Genomic DNA, 16,479 nt, shown 5'->3' with positions numbered 1-16,479 from the left:
GGGAAAGAAAAATTAAATCTGCACTGAATGATATTTGTCCGAAGACTGAATTGACCACTACTGACATGTAATGCCAACACTGGTGTCTGGATGAATTCTCGCTACAACTTGCAGTGCTAGTACATGGACAGATGAAACAATTACACTACTTGAGACGTTTGTGAGAAGGGAATTTACCACAATTCAGTTGAATCCACAGGAATTATTTTGTATATCTGCTCCTATCCTGTGCAAAATGAAAATTAAACCTGGGCAATTTACCCCTGGATGAAACTGAGTTGAGTTACTTTGGTTTATTTTCATTTACTGCAGGATAAGAGCAGACAGACACAGCAGCTAGATCAGCTCAGCTGATGCACACTGATATGCAAGGAGCAGAATATGCTTAAAACAGTATACTTGTTCATCTGTATACATCAACACTCTATCAGTACTGATTAAGAATGAAAAACCCTGGGAGGTCATCCTTGAGAGAGTCACCCCAAGTCAATGTGGAAGAAGGAAGAGCCTTGGACAGATGAAGCAAACTAGAACTATAGAAAAATAAGGCTGGAAAAGACCTCAGGAGGCCATCTAGGCCAAACCTCTGCTTGAGGCAGAGCCTGAAGCTGGACAACTTCTGGCAGCACTGTAGGACCTTCCTATTTAGATAGGCATTTAGAAAACAACATAAAACTGGGACACCATTTAAAGAATTTTGTTCATTTTTTATTTTAATGTTCCACTTTCTTTTATATATTACGCATTTTTATCGTAAGCTGCCATGAGCCTAATGTTAGAAAGGATGGCATATAAATTCCACTCCACACCCAACAATGTTCATGACTCATTTTTGTGAGAAATACTTGTGTCTAAAGTATCTTCTGCTGAGGGGGATGTGTGCGCACATGCGTGTATACACTTCAGGGTTGTTGTATACGACTATCACATTTTAACTGAATTGCCTATAAATATCCCTTGGCCTCCTGTAAATTTAGAGCTTGGGAGGAAAGTCTGACAAAACAGTTTTTAGTGAGAAAATGCCACTCTGTGTCATCAGGGAGACCAAAGCATTGCAATTTTGTCATGAGGAATCAAGCTTCATCTTAACTTCAAAGAAACTTCTGTTCAACCAGAGTCATCAAGTTAAACAGAACTTTCATTAGGCAAGTTTCTCAGGTCCCAGCTGGAATTCTGCTCAGAGGTAAGAGAAAGGAGACAGACACACTTCAGAAAAGCCAACCACTTTACAGACAGGCACTCGCTAAGGATCTGGGAGTCCTAGATTCAAGCTTTGTTGGATCCAGTTTAAGATGAGGACTAGGACTGGGTCTCTCAGGTGAGTGCCCTAGCAATGGGTTCTCTCTCATGTCAAGAATCCCTGGGTCTGCACCAGCATGGAATAAACTCCCCCCACCCCCAGCAAAAAAACAAAAAACCAACAACAAATTTCAAAGTCTGGAAGACAAGAGTTTATTGCACTACCCCAGCTGAATGGGGAGGCCCAGAATGGCACAGTCATTTATATTTGGTACTGCCGGGAAGCACTCTTCAAAAACCTCACTACTGAATCATTACTTTCATAGTGCCAACATTCACATTGACACACACTGCTGTGGCATGCACTTCCACAGTGGTGGGTTAGCACTATGAACATTTTACTGCCAACAGGAGCCTTTTCCAAACATCCTCCTGCTTTTCAGTGTCCTGGACTCTAGTGTAGGCAAGTTCTCACTCTGCAGTCATTGTTCACACTTCTAATGGACTCCTCATTCATTCTAATCCTATTAGGACTTAATAGATGAGCATGATGGAAAACAGAATCTAAGATAATGAGGTCTCCTAACAGGGTCATACCACTTCCCTATGGCAGCAATTTGTATTCATGCAGAAACATTTTCTGGGTAACTGCTATTAACCTACCGACAAATTCATTTTTACCTTTGGTGACAGATGCTGTGGAGGGGCTGAGAACAACCGAACTGGCTGTAGTTACAGCAGTTACTGCAGACACTTTGGTGGCAGAAAGAGACTGTATCACTGAAGGCAATAGGAAAAAAAACTTGTTGCATGGAAATTTTACAAAATGCATTTCCAAGGTAGATAGATACCTCACACTTGCATGATATTTGTGCTTGGTAGCAAATTATACAGTGTTTTACAACATGATGATTGGAAACAAAAGCTATATACTACATTTTTGCAAGTGTGTTCAAGTGTTCATTTGGAGTGCACCGATACTAGTAGATCCCAAGCTTCACCAGGCTCTGTACAACAATACTGAGCAAATAACATGGGATGAGCACCTTCATAGTTTTCTCTCACTGTCAGCCTGACATTACATGCATCTCTGGAAAGCAAATAAAGGGTCTGTGGCCTTGTAGGCCGCAAGTTGCTTGTGAGCTGTGTGGTAGAGACCACTGGCCTAGAACAAGCAAGATCAATACTAAATCAGAAGGAACCTTCAAATGCAGTGTAATCCTCTCCCTTTGTTCCCAAAGCACTTTACCTTTGTTCACAGGCATCAGGATGGTCTGGACACCTCCAGAAGCAGTATTGACACCAAGTTGTTTGAGGTGGCTTGGTACTGTCAGAACAGCCTGCTGTGGACTAGATTGATTGGAGTGGATCTTTAGCAACCCTAAAAAGAGGGAAGGCACATGAAATCATGCACTTAGCTCAGTTTATCCCTTACTATTTTTCTCCCTTTCTACGTGTAATAAAGAGGTATAAAGCTAAGCTCTGCTATCCTCTTACCAAGCCAAGGTGCACAGCAAATTATTTCACAAGATTTTATTGACCAGGATGGCAGTCAAAATACCCAGGCATACTCTAATCATGCTGTTTGGTGCTTGGATATTTGCAAGGTGAAATGTAAAAATACTAATCAATCATAAACAAAGATGAATGCAGTGCTTGCACAACATTAAAAGAAACTGGCCAGGCACCAAGTAAGAACTTTCTTTGCCAAAGTAAGACAAAAGTAGTTAAAACATTTGGCTTGCAGTTTTCCTGAATCTATCCTTGGGTATCTGCTGAATACAACCTGTAAATGGAGTACATTACACTCTTTAAGGTACCTGCATGAACTCTATTAGAGCAGGACCAGAGCACCCTACTACCTTTAATATACTTAGCTTCAAATACGGCAGTGCACTTATCTCCATCTTTATGGACTGGGAAATAAGACACAAAGAGACCAGGCAACTTGCACGATGTCACACAAGAAGTCTGTGGTGAAGAACAAATTTGAGACCCAGTTCTCCCAAGTCCGTTAGCAATATGGACTGAATTACCTCATAGGTAAGGCTAAGGAGAGCTTATGGCATATTACAGAGGGGTTTGATTTAAAAATCACAACACTTTAAAATGCAATAGTTATTAAAATATCAAATCAGCCAACAAAGAACCTCAATTTATATTGCTGATTTTAATCGTGTTATGCATTTCTACTTCCAGCTATCTTCCCAAGGAAAGGTTCACTTTTAGTCTAAACATCAAAACATATTGATTCGTGACCAAATATAGCCTTTACAGGACATATGGCACTTCTATTTGCCAGGCAGATGGATGCATTGCATCCATATACATTTATTCAAGAAACAGTGCAACATATACTGTACATTTTTCCCCTTAGAAAATGGTAAATAGCATATTTCTGATTTAATGGGCTATCATTTCTCTCAGGATTTGTGTCCAACTGCCTTTGGAGAAAAAACTGGAATTCAATTTAAAATGTACAAACTACAACATTTTATTATTACTTTTTAAATTAAATAAGACTGAAGAGGTAAGACTCCAGGTAGCAGAGGCAGCTCTGTAAGTAGAAGAAACCAGGGACTGCTAACTGAGGGGAAGGAGGCAAACAGGACCTAGCTGGGGCTACTAACACCCCTCGCTCCACCTCCTACGCTATGTGATACTGTGGAAGACTGTACAGAAAAAATCAGCCAGAGAGGCCAGTCAGAGCAGCTGCAGAAAAAGCGAAAACAAGAGAGCCAAGGCCACGTGGAGAACGAGCTGTAGTCCTGATGGGACTCTCTCGGCCCTGTTCCAAATGGCTGTTTGCTCCAACCCTCTTCCCTCCTCCTCCTTCACAGCTTCACTTCAAAACCAAACATAAAAATTGCTTATTACCGTATAAGGAAAAATAAAAGTGTTTATTATGTGGTGTTTTGTATTTACACATTTTTTGTATAAGAAAAAGGAATTAGTTAACTGCAGTTAACAAGTGACAGGTTGCTTCTAGTCACTGTGGGCAAGATCTTGAAAGGTCTTCAGCTGCCTGCACATGCAGAAAGGTGCCTAGTGGGATTTTCAAACATGTCTAGGCAGCTTACAAGTGCCAGGCTACCTTTAGGTTTCAAAGCACATTTTAAAACAGACAATGCATTCAATTTAAAAACCTGATGGAAAACCAGTGTTGTTATATCTGGATTTTTATCCACTCTGGCAGTAACTTGAAATCACCTTCCCCACAATCCTTCTCTCACACTGCCCCACAATGTATCTCCCTTCTAAGACCGACCAGCTCTCCCTCCAAAGGGGGACACACAATTTCGGTGATGTTACACTACTAAGCTATAAAGCAGGTTACAGTGAGGGAAATAAATGTCACTTGAACATATTGTTGCAACACATACCAGGACTTAAAAATGAAGCAAGTAGAGACTCTGGGACCCACTGTAACAGAATTTCTTCCATACATGCTCACGGGGTGCCTGTTGGGATGTTACAGCACAGTGTGATACACAGGGGTGTCAGGGACCAAAATGGCAAAGGCAGCAAGTTTTAAAATTTCCAGATGTTTCTGGCAGCCTGTGCAGGGCAAGATGATGTTCCATATGGCTAAAGTTGATCATACTTTGCAAATCCTTTTTCAAAACTGCCTTTCAGAATTAAAATCCTAAGAATTTATACACCCAGTTTTTGTTCATACAGAAAACATTCTGTTACAGCTTAAACTCACTGCTTTAAAGCATAGCTTCTTTCGAGATTTTGGAAAATTAGCATTCCAGAGATGCAGTTCAATTGTAATGAAGTAAAACCCAAAGAAATGCCCAATTCTAAGCCACAGTTATAAGCTGGTTCTGCTAGGAACCATTTAGAATAGCAGTTACCCTCAAAGAATATATTCCTTGGTTCAAAGAGAGCAGATAATACCTCTCTACAGAGAAAAATAAAGATTGATCTGCTTAGTGCAGAACCAAGATGAGATGGCCACAGTTGCCAGATGAAAAAAAAACTGTGGCCCAATTAGAAATGAGAAGTAGTCAGGGATGCAAATACCTACAATGTATATAATAAAGTGAGAAATTACTCTTTACAGTTCTGCTCCACAATGACATCATAATATGTTCTTGGTATTCCTGTGTGCCGTTTCCTATCTATAATCTCAATTTCTCTCTATATCATGCCATTTAAGACAGCAAGACACACTAGCAAGTTTATTACATTTAAAATACAGCTTTTTAACTAATTTTTGTATGCCACATGGATCAAACCCAATGAGTTGCTTTATAGTCTCTCTCAAATACACAAAGTCCATGCATAAAATGACAGAAGACAGTAAAAATGACTAAAGAAAGCTACTTGCTACGCATCCTTTTACTGCCTTATTTACTTCAAACATTCCAGATCCAGTTCAGGTTTCCTTTCCTTTCTACATTTTTTAAACCATTCAATCACCCCCTCTCCAGACAGGAATTCCTGTTCAAGCCACATAAACCAGATACAAACCCAGTGAGCCAAATTCTTTGCTGCCAACTCTACTGATTCCATTAAGGTTGTTGTTTCCACAACATGTCTCATTTCTGTCATCATATTTGTGTCTCAATCTCCTTGGTGTTCCTCCTTTGATGCTACTCTCGAATTTGGATGTATATATTTTGGATAAGTCTCTAACCAAGAATATGAAACTGGTACCTCAACTGAGATTCCTCATTAACTACAAACTGACAGCTCGAACTGTTATATGAACCAGAGAAACTCCATGTGCTAATGACACAAGAAGCCTAATTTCAAATGGTTTTTCCCCCACTGTTATTTTTGTAATTTTTAGCTACTAAAAATTCTTCTTAGGAAGGCATGTTTTTATAAACCTGAAGAACTTACGAAACCTAGAGTTAATTTCTGGTAAATGCTCACAAACAAAGGTGCTCTGAATTCTACTGTTTGCTATACTTGGTATCTGAAGGAGTTCTGATCCAAATCTAAGTTTCAGTAACAAAAGACAGGCAGGAAATGCATTACCTGATACTGCAGCTTTGCCCGACCCAGAAGCTGGTGTAGTCACCAAGGAAGCAACACTTACAACAGTAGACGTAGTAGTTTTAGTAGCTACTGATGAACCAGATTGGCCCTGGTTTACACAAATTTGGTGCTGCTGTCCAGACACTTTTGCCACAGGACCTACGATGGAAGATGAACTGGAACCTGCAGTATCCACTTGCTGCATTAAAAAGAGAAAGGTGGTAATCACAAATGCTGTTTCATTTTATTGATCATTTGAAAATAATATTGACTATTTGAAGATAATGCCATGAAGGAATGTTTAAAGAAAGGTAAACCCTGAATATCTATCTATCCATCATCTTCCTGTCTACAGCAATGGTCTTGTGACAAGCTCTTCAACAGCTCTGAAGTGCCATATATAGACATCTCTGGTCAGGTTCACTGCAGCTGCATAGGGAGCCCTGAGCCAGAAGAAAAGACACCATCCATATAGAAAGCACTGTATTGCTCCTAAAACTTCCTGAGCAACAATACTGAAAACCAAGTCCCTTTATTTCAACAAGCAAGCAAACCTCTTGTTTGATGGGTTACAGGAGCACACAAATCTGGAGTATTTCATTGCTGCTCAGAACTTGAAAAACAGCAGTAATGAAAGGGAGCATACTTTGTTAATTTAATACTGTTCTCCACTGGTTTGACTAACAGATAACATTTTTGATAATGCCTTATCCAAGCCTTAACTGCAGCAATAGCCAAGTCATTCAATTATTTAGAAATGGATGCTGTCACTTCATAATAAGTAAAGAAATTTAGACAAAAGCATGATTTGTTCTTTGTACTCCCCTACCCTTCAACCTTATATTTGAGAAATTATTTGTAAAACAGTTATGGATAGAAGGGCAAACTGATGGACAGTGTTTGCAGTGGTGGGCCCAGGTAAGAGACAGGCCCAGGCAAGGTCAGAGAAAAATCACAGAATCATACAAAATTAGAGGTGGAAGGGACCTCAGGAGGTCATCTAGTCCAACACCCTGCTCCAAGCAGGACCATCCCCAACAAGGTCATCCCAGCCAAGGTTTCGTCTACCTGGCTCTTAAAAACCTCAAAGGATGGAGATTCCACAACTTCTCTTGAGTAGCCCGTTTCAGAGCTTTACTTTACTACCCTACTTGCGAAAGTTTTTCCTAATAGCTAACAAACTTCCCTTGCTGAAACTTGAGACCATTGCTCCTTGTTCTGTCATCTGTCACCACCGAGAACAGTCTAGCTCCATCCTCTTTGGAACCACTCTTCAGGTAGTTGAAGGCTGCTATTAAATCCCCCCTCAGTCTTCTCTTTTCCAGACTAAATGAACTGAGTTTCCTCAGCCTCTCATAGGTCATATGCCCTAGCCCCCTAACCATTTTAGTTCCCTCCACTGGACTCTCTCCAATTTATCTACACCCTTCTGTAGTGGGGGGGCCCAAAACTGGACACAGTACTCCAGATGTGGCTTCACTAGTGCTGAACAGAGGGGAAGAATCACTTCCCTCAATCTGCTGGCAACACTACTACTAATGCAGTCCAGTGTACCAGTAGCCTTCTTGGCAACAGGGGCATGCTGTTGGCTCATATTCAGCTTATTGTCCACTGTAATCCCTAGGTCCTTTTTTGCAGAGCTGCTGCTTAACCAGTTGGTCCCCAGCCTGTACCAGTACATGGGATTGTTCTGTCCTAAGTGCAGGACTTTGCACTTGTCCTTATTGAACTTCATGAGACTTTATTTAGTCTAAACCTCCAATTTGTCGAGGTATCTCCGAATCCTAGCCCTACCCTCCAACATACCTACTACTCCCCCCAGCTTGGTGTCATCTGCAAACTTGCTGAGGGTGCACTCTATGCCATCTTCCAGGTCATTGATGAAGATATTGAACAAAACTGGCCCCAGGACTGACCCCTGGGGCACTCCATTTGATACTGGCTGCCAACTAGACATCAAGTCATTGATTACTACTCTTTGAGCCTGATGATCCAGCCAGTTTTCTATCCACCTCACAGTTCATTCATCCAACCATACTCCCTTAGTTTGCTTGTGAGAATGTTGTGGGAGACCATACCAAAAGCCTTGCTAAAGTCAAGGTGTACCTTGTCCACTCGTCTCTCCACATCCACAGAGCCAGTAATTTCATCATAGAAGGCAATCATGTTGGTCAGGCATGACTTGCCCTGGATGAATCCATGCTGACTGTTCCTAATCCACCAGGACTGCCAGAAATGCCCTGTGTCACTACTTTTGCACACAAGAAGGAAGGGGTTCATAGGCGCTCTATAATATTTTATATACACCATTTCAGAAGGAATGAAAGAAGATTTTTTTAAAAGTGAGTTAAGTTTTTAGATGCATCTGACTGACTTATTTTCAAGGATAAATTTCCAAGGAGGAAAGCTGCCACTTTTGAAATGGCATTTTACCAATATGCTTTAAGTTCCCAAACTGGACATGGCATCTGTTCGGTAGTCAGCTAGATCTATTCCAACGCTCAAGAGAATTTCAAAATGATCAGCTGTTTCTTTCCCAAAACTCTTGGAATTGAAAGGACTGATTTCAGGCCTGCTGCACCACTACAAGGATGTCTCTCTTGCCAGCACGGTGTTATTACTACTTTACCCAGGAACAGACAGAACGGTGACACTTAGAATGCTGCCAGACTTGGGGGGAGGCCACAGATCTTGCGTGCTTCCAGCCCGTGACATCTGTTTGTAGCAGATCAGAGCCCAAACAGTTCTTAGGAGCCAACTATTTCAAATGAGCAATACATAAGTCTAACTGCTGCTGGTTTACAGTGCCGTGTCTTCTGCCCTTAACTTTTTTGTGTCTTTCTGTAATGACTTATACTTTTGTTCCCCGCTCTCGGGCACCACTGGTATTTGAAAAGGTGAATACTCCAAAATCTGACCCTTTTTAGGATATAAAGCAAAATACTTCCTTTTAGCAATCCTTTCCAAAGGTCAGTGGATTTAATCTATATTTTGAAAAAGATGTAGGTGACATTCACAGGTTCTATCAAACCTCATTAGAAGGTTAAGTTCAAGCTCCAATTTCAGCCCCTGTATACCTCACCATTGAGACAGCAGTATTTAAGCACTGCATGCCTGTGATGGAGATTAAAAAAATACCCCAAATAGACAGTCACCAGATAAGAAGTCAGTTTAATGCGGCACTGAAACATTAAAAGCAGAGGAAACGCAAGTTTTATCAAAACCTAATTAGTTAAGCTGGCTTCTATCTCATAACAGCAAAAAGCCAGCAACAATGAGTTGAATTACGTTGGATAGGAAAGAAAGGACAGGGACACCAGTACCTGGCAGACACTAAAGCCAACAACACTGCAGTAAAAAAGGGTGCCAAGCACTGAAGGAAAAAACAGCAAAGTCATTTCTTCAGGATTCTATGGCTTAGGAATTAAAAATTGATTTTCGTTCTGCAGCAGTTATGTGCGCAGTTTAAAGTTTTTATCTTTGCAATAATACATGACAATACAACACAAAACAAAGTTTGTTCCTCCTTCTCTGTTGGAGGCTGTGGGTGACCTGAACTAGGAGGAGTCCAGATGCATGGTATATTTCATAGTAAAACAAAAGCTCTGCTAGCCCAAGAGTACAAAATTGCTCAGAGCAGAAGTGTTTGAAGATATTATGCACATGCACAGCAAAGTGGCATGTCTTGTACCTATCTCCTGAATGTTTTCCTTTGATTTCTACTCCCGATTATCCCTTACTAGTGAGGTTGCTTCTCACCTGTGCAACACCATTTGCAGGGAGGGACATGGCTGGGGTGGTGGCTGCAGTGATCACCCCTCCAGATACTCTGAGCACTGTGGTGCCAGGTTTGGAGAGCTGGGATGAAACCGGCACTGATTTTAAGGAGCCGTCTGATATTTTCATCAGCGATGCCTGTCCGCTGGGAGCTGCCTTTGAAATCAAATACAATTTAATGACAAACATCAAAATATCAAACTCCTTTAAAAACAAACAAACAAAAAACTTTTCATACTACAAAGCAAAACCAATGAGTGTTCCAGGGAGAACAGATGCTTGTGAAGCCACATGACCCACCCAAAGAAGCCTAGTTTTCTGAGAGAGGACACTTAGCAATTTTGAGAGTAAGAACTCTATGAAATGCTAAGCAACTTCCCTCAGAAAACAAGGCACCTTCGGAGTGTCTCAAGTCTGATACCCCTCAAAGCTCATCCCTCCCTTTGGAAAGCCTTTGGTCTACAGATCAAAGTTTTGGACAAGCTTTCACTGGTTTCCAGCTTTGGAGGTGCAAATAACTGGATGGTTCTGCACCATGAATTGATTTGCACCTGCAAGAGACCACTAAGGCGATTCTGAGTAGATCTGCAAATCAGGAAATAGGGGCAACTGACATTGCCTGACCTATGGGTACAAACAAGTACAAGTGAGAGACGTGTCCAATCGTTACTTGCATAAACTAACACGTTGCTGCCTGGAAATCTAGCCCAATACATTTATAGACAATAAGAAGCGATTTTGTTTTCTCTTTTTCAAGACTCTCTCATTGGAGGCTTTGTCATCTTTAACTTTTCTTTTCTAATAACCAATCTGTCGCAATGAAGACACAAAAATAAAACCAGTTGTTAACCCAACAAAAGCAAAGGCAAGGGATTTTGTAGGTCTAGTTACAATACTCCATGGCAAAATACATCTGTACAATAAAGGCAACATGTTATTTGCAAGTTACCTGGGTAAATAAAGCTGTTTTCTGTCCAGTTATTACTTTTAATGCCTGCTGTCCTTGGGTGGAAGATGCTCCGACACCTACATTGCCTTGGACAACTGACGTTGATGTTAACTGCTTTCCAGAACTCTGGGGAGAAGGCTGGCCAACCAAAAACGTGCCCTGAACCAAAAAGAAGTTAACCTTGGAGACAAAATAACTGGGGACACTGGAAACCTAGGAACATTAAAATAAACCCCCCAAAAGTCTGCAACTGTAACACTACAGAGACACGTGTGAACATTCCCTCTGGCCTGAGATTTTATTTCAGACAAAATGTCATTGCCTTTCTGGTCGCTTATGGGAATAATCAACATTTACTACTATCTAGAGTTACAAAGAAATATGACAGTTCTCCCCTTGTTCGGTGAAGACTATTACAAAAAATGTTTCAGAGATCTTTTCATCCTGCCCAGTGGTCTGAACATTCATGGGGCTAGAAGCACCTCAGTAGAATAACTACTTGATTTATTTAATAATAAAAAAGCATGTTGCAATTAATTACAGATGTTTCTGGGCTTAGAGCTACAGGCAGCCCACTCCTCTTGCTGTAGAATGATATTTTGTAACATGATGAAGGTCTGAGTCCCAAAAGAAGAGCCAACAAGCCAGTTTCTAATCTGTTTGCAGATGTTTGTTGTAATTAACACACTTCACAATTTACTCACTGTGACATATATTATTTACTTTGCAAAAAACTGTTGCTGAAGAATAGAGAAAAAGGATTGGGGAAATTTTTCCTTCAGCTCTGAAAACTATAAAGTTTCAAAGGGGCAGTCTCCATAGAACAAATGAATCCACGCCAGCTACACTCAAGATTGGAGATGCTGCCTCCCTCCACCCCTTCAAAACTTGTGACAGACTGGCCTAGCAGATCCTGTAATCCTTCCTACCGTTCCATGTCTTAACTGCCATTTCTCATCTGTTTTGTTTGCCCCATTTCTCTCCTAGCTTTCATCCTCTTGTATTTCCCTTCCGCAGGGTACACTGCCCCACAAGAGGAAAGGACAGCAGCAGAGACAGGAGAGCAATACAGCACTGAGGTGAGTGCGCCCCAGAAAGGTCTGCACCCCAGAATTAGTGAAAGTTGCATCTAACTCAGGGCTACAAAGTGTCTGCACAAGAGTTGTGCGTTTTCAACAACTGACATTTTAACATAAGCGTATCCTGAAAAATTATACAACTCTGACCTGTGGGGTCTGTTTGAGGATGTAGGACGTGTAGGTGAGATGCTGGGACAAGCCACTACTCGTGCTTTGTGTTCCTCCACTTCCTCCTCCAGCTCCTCCGCTTGTCGAAGAGCCTGACTGGAGATCTGCAACAAAAAAATAAAGCAAATGACCCTCTCTAGGTCTTCAACAGATATGGAGCAGCCATCCTACTAGAGCTGTAGAAGCAAGAAAGAAATTCTGCCTTGGCATCTACCATGACCGCTCAGCAACAGCTCTGAATAGGCAGGAAACAAAACATCTATGAATACCTTAAGGCCACTGTAAGTGGAATCCATACACAAACATGGCCCTCGACTGTCTGACGCTGTACCAGAAGTATGATTCAGGGGGTGGTATGGTGCTCTCCCACCTCTCCACAAGCTCTGGGAACAAACTAACAGGGCCTGAAGACCCTTGGGAACACACAGAGGGCTTTTCTGCACTGCTCCAAGTGTTCAAATGTAACTTCAGTAGTTACTTGAGCACTTGCCCACAGTGATGAATTACAGGCATATTTGAATCTTGCTATGCTTATGCTAGGAGTAGCATGGAATCAGTCCTATTTTCATTTTTTTTATCTAATAAAACAGTAGGCAAAACAAGTTACAGGGCCAGACAATCACAGACATTTGTGTAACCTCAGAGACTTCAAGCAGAACAGTCTATTTCTCTGCCAGTGCAGGAGTATGTCTAGCCCAGCACTGGCAAGGACTTGGTACTGAAGTACCAAGCTAGGGAAGTTCCATCACCACCCAAAAACAGCTTAATTAGGAAGGGATTTGTTGTTTCAGTAAAATTTGCTCTCTTGCAAGAACAATGGTCTGGAAGAGATTGTCCAGTTCAGCCCCCTGCTCAAAACAGGATCATTCCCATCCAATACCATCCCAGCCAGATGGCTGTCCAGCCCACAATTGAAAACTTTCACTGATGAAACCTGAACCTCTCCCCCAGCAATCTGCTCCTGTACACCACGCATCACACTGAATACATGAGATCCCTTTCTATTACATTATAACATCATAAATCCAGTTTTCAGAATTCCAGAATCCTCAAAAATCCATCACTTTTTAAAAATACACATCAGGGGTTTTCAACTTTTTTTGACCAGTGTACCGCTGGTGGCCAGTCACGGAGCAGGGGAATGGGTGGGGGGGGTAGCAGTGGCGCAGGGTGGTGGATGGCAGCAGCAGCTGCCACATGCAAGCTTCCCCCCTCCCCTCCCCACCCGAGTCCGACCAGCCAGGCAACACCAGGCTATGCACTTTCCTTATGTTTCAAAAATACGGAATTTTCAAATTTCCAGCAGGTGCTAGGTCCTAAGGATGCTGAATTTATGAGGTTATACTGTATTTCTTACACAACTGCATGAATATGCCCTTTACTCCCTTCTTTGGATTCTAAGGAGGAACATGCTGTCTTGCTCTAACTTTCTTCTTAATTTGTGACTATGTGAACAGTTACTGCTGTAAAAGATTTGGGGGTAGAGGGGAAGAGGGAAATGTAAATGAAAGACAGCTTTCTACTACAATGAGTGACACTCAAAGATCCCACTTCATAACAAAACAATATCACACTTATAGATTCATAGAAGTAGGGTCGGAAGGGACCTTGTAGATCATCAAGTCCAACCCCTTCCCTGGGCAGGAGAGAAAACCGGGCTCTAATGACCCCGGTCAGGTAGACATCAAGCCTCCAGGCCAGACATTAAAGACCCCCAGGGTAGGAGCCATCACCACTTCCCTTGAAAGTTGGTTCCAGATCCTAGCTGCCCTGACTGTGAAGTAGTGCCTTTGGATGTCTAGTCTAAACCTGCTTTCTAACAATTTGTGGCCGTTATTCCTTGTTACCCTGGGGGGTGCTAGGGGGAACAGGGTCTCTCCCAAACCCTACTGGTCCCCCCTGGTGAGTTTATAGACAGCCACCAGGTCCCCCCTCAGCCTTCCCTTGCAAAGGTTGAACAGGTTAAGGTCCCGTAGCCTCTTCGTAGGGTCTGCCCTGCTGTCCCCGGATCATGCGGGCGGCCCTCCTCTGGACCCTCTCAATGCTGTCCACATCCCTCCTGAATTGCGGCACCCAGAACTGAACACAGTACTCCAGCTGCGGCCTGACCAGTGTCGCATAGAGGGGGAGGATCACCTCCTTGGCCCTGCTTGAGATGCATCTGTGGATGCACGACAAGGTACGGTTAGCCCTACTGACCGTGACCTCGCAGTGTCGGCCGATGTTCATCTTGGAGTCAATAATGACTCCAAGATCTCTTTCTGCCACCGTGCTCTCGAGAAGGGAGTTTCTGAGCTTATAAGTGTGCTGCTGGTTCCCACTGCACAAGTGCAGCACCTTGCACTTGTCAGTATTGAAACCCATCCTATTTTCGTTAGCCCACCCCGTAACCTGTCCAGGTCCCGCTGTAATCTGTCCTTCCCTACTAGCGTGCCCACCTCACCCCAAACCTTGGTATCATCAGCAAATTTAAACAGGCTGCTTTTTACCCCATCGTCCAAGTAAGTCACTAATAAAAAAATTGAACAGTGTGGGCACAAGGACCGAGCCCTGGGGGACTCCACTGCCCACTTCCCTCCAGGTAGAAAAAGACCCGTCCACCACTACCCTCTGAGTATGACCCTTCAGTCAATTTGCAATCCATCTGACTGTGTAGGCATCAATGCCACAGTCACCTAGTTTTTTGATGAGAATGGGGTGGGAGACATTTTCTAAGGACTTGCTGAAGTCCAGAAAGACTACATCCACCGCAACACCTGCGTCCAATGCTTTTGTGACCTGATCGTAGAAGGCAACCAGGCTGGTCTGACAGGACCTGCCCCTAATAAAACCATGCTGGTTGCCCTTGGGCATCATCCCTGCTGCCGGCCCATCACAGATGTGCTCCTTGATGATTGTCTCAAAGAGTTTCTCCAGGATTGAAGTAAGACTAATGGGCCTATAGTTGCCTGGGTCCTCCCTCTTCCTTTTGAAGATGGGGACCACGATGGCTTTCCTCCAGTCATCTGGCACCTGGCCAGAGCTCTACGAGTGCTCGTAAAGCCATGCCAGGGGCCCCGCAATAACCCCTGCCAATTCCCTCAACACCCTGGGGTGGAGAGTATCTGGACCTGCTGATCTGAACACGTCCAGCCCCTCCAGAAGCTCTCTAACCCGGTCCTCCCCGACCTTAGGCCTGGAGGCATTTCTCCCGAGTCCATCTGGAATCCTGGTCGGGGAGTCCCGGTCCCTGCACAGGAAAATGGAGGTGAAGAATTTGTTAAAGAGGTCTGCTTTATCCTCAGTGCAACCACCAGATTGCCAAACATATCCTGCAGGGGCCCCACATTACCCAGTGCCTTCTTCATTCTCCCTATATATTTAAAAAAGGACTTTTTATTATCTTTGATCCTTGACGCTAGCCTTAGCTCCGTATCTGCCTTAGCTTTTCTAATAGCCCCTCTACAGACCCGAGCGGTGGAGGTATACTCCTCTTTGGTTATAGTCCCTCCTCCCTTCCACCGGGTGTACACCTCCTTTTTGGCAATCAGGCATTCACAAATGCCCTTGGTGAGCCAGGGAGGCTTTTGGGTACTCTTACCCACCTTGCTTCTTGTTTTGTCACCCCTTGGGCCTTGAATATCGTCTCCTTAAGCCCACTCATCTTGGGCACTGAGTTCCCCTACTCTCAAGAAACCCAGCGCCTCTCCCACTAATCTCAACTCATTGAAACTGAAGTGAACAGAGCTCTGCCCCTGTTAACAGAGCTCTGCCCTACGAACTTGCACGGCACCAGAATCAAAAGCAAAATGTTGAACATATTAATTACAAAATGATTACATTATTTAACTCATTAGATTTCCCTGCAAGACTAACTAGCATTATTTGTGGCTCGCAGTATGGCTCCTTGGGGTATCAGAAGCAGTTTTCCTTTTCCTGAAGGGTTCTTGCTGTTGGTGGTGAGGTAGAGTTTGGTGCCAGGTGGTAAATTTGCCAAGTTTGCCAGGTTGGTGGCTGGTAACTGGAGCGTAGCCATCACTGGAAACAAGAGAGAACAGCAAAACATCAATAAAAATGAAAAATCATCTCTACAGAGTACAAATCATAATAAAATCTGCACAATTTAGATGAAAAGGGGACAAAATAGTAGCTAACCAGATAATGCTGTACTTTATTTATAGGGACAAAATGATGTGCTTGCAGCATTTTACATAACACTTGGAATCTCTGTTGGAGATCATTCCACATTTAGGATTATTTCTAAAACACCAGCCTTATTTCAATAGGGGTTTCCCT

The 16,479-nt window shown here is 42.9% G+C and overlaps 1 protein-coding gene across 15 annotated transcripts in view; it reads right to left on the bottom strand.

Annotated features, from left to right (window-relative positions):
- Positions 1 to 16,479, bottom strand: part of YEATS2 (YEATS domain containing 2) — a 74,474-nt gene that overhangs the window by 17,551 nt on the left and 40,444 nt on the right. For 12 of the 15 annotated variants that reach the window (XR_003095156.1, XR_003095153.1, XR_003095154.1 and 9 more), the window contains 7 exons: positions 16,060 to 16,221; positions 12,184 to 12,308; positions 10,958 to 11,116; positions 9,991 to 10,164; positions 6,232 to 6,430; positions 2,489 to 2,620; positions 1,921 to 2,019 (listed from right to left, as the gene is read on the bottom strand). Coding sequence is in view for 11 of the 15 variants with exons in the window: in XM_025209764.1 (XP_025065549.1) it covers positions 1,921 to 2,019; positions 2,489 to 2,620; positions 6,232 to 6,430; positions 9,991 to 10,164; positions 10,958 to 11,116; positions 12,184 to 12,308; positions 16,060 to 16,221 (1,050 nt within the window). In the remaining 4 variants the exon portion in view is untranslated. Of the gene's footprint in view, positions 1 to 1,920; positions 2,020 to 2,488; positions 2,621 to 6,231; positions 6,431 to 9,990; positions 10,165 to 10,957; positions 11,117 to 12,183; positions 12,309 to 16,059; positions 16,222 to 16,479 lie in introns of those variants that run through there. The other 3 variants (XM_025209734.1, XR_003095169.1, XM_025209774.1) reach the window with 3 other exon arrangements.

The sequence above is a fragment of the Alligator sinensis genome, unplaced genomic scaffold, assembly GCF_000455745.1.
Source record: "Alligator sinensis unplaced genomic scaffold, ASM45574v1 scaffold237_1, whole genome shotgun sequence".
NCBI lineage: Eukaryota > Metazoa > Chordata > Crocodylia > Alligatoridae > Alligator > Alligator sinensis.
Note: the sequence above shows the minus strand (reverse complement) of the source record. Positions and strands in the feature narration are given on the sequence as shown.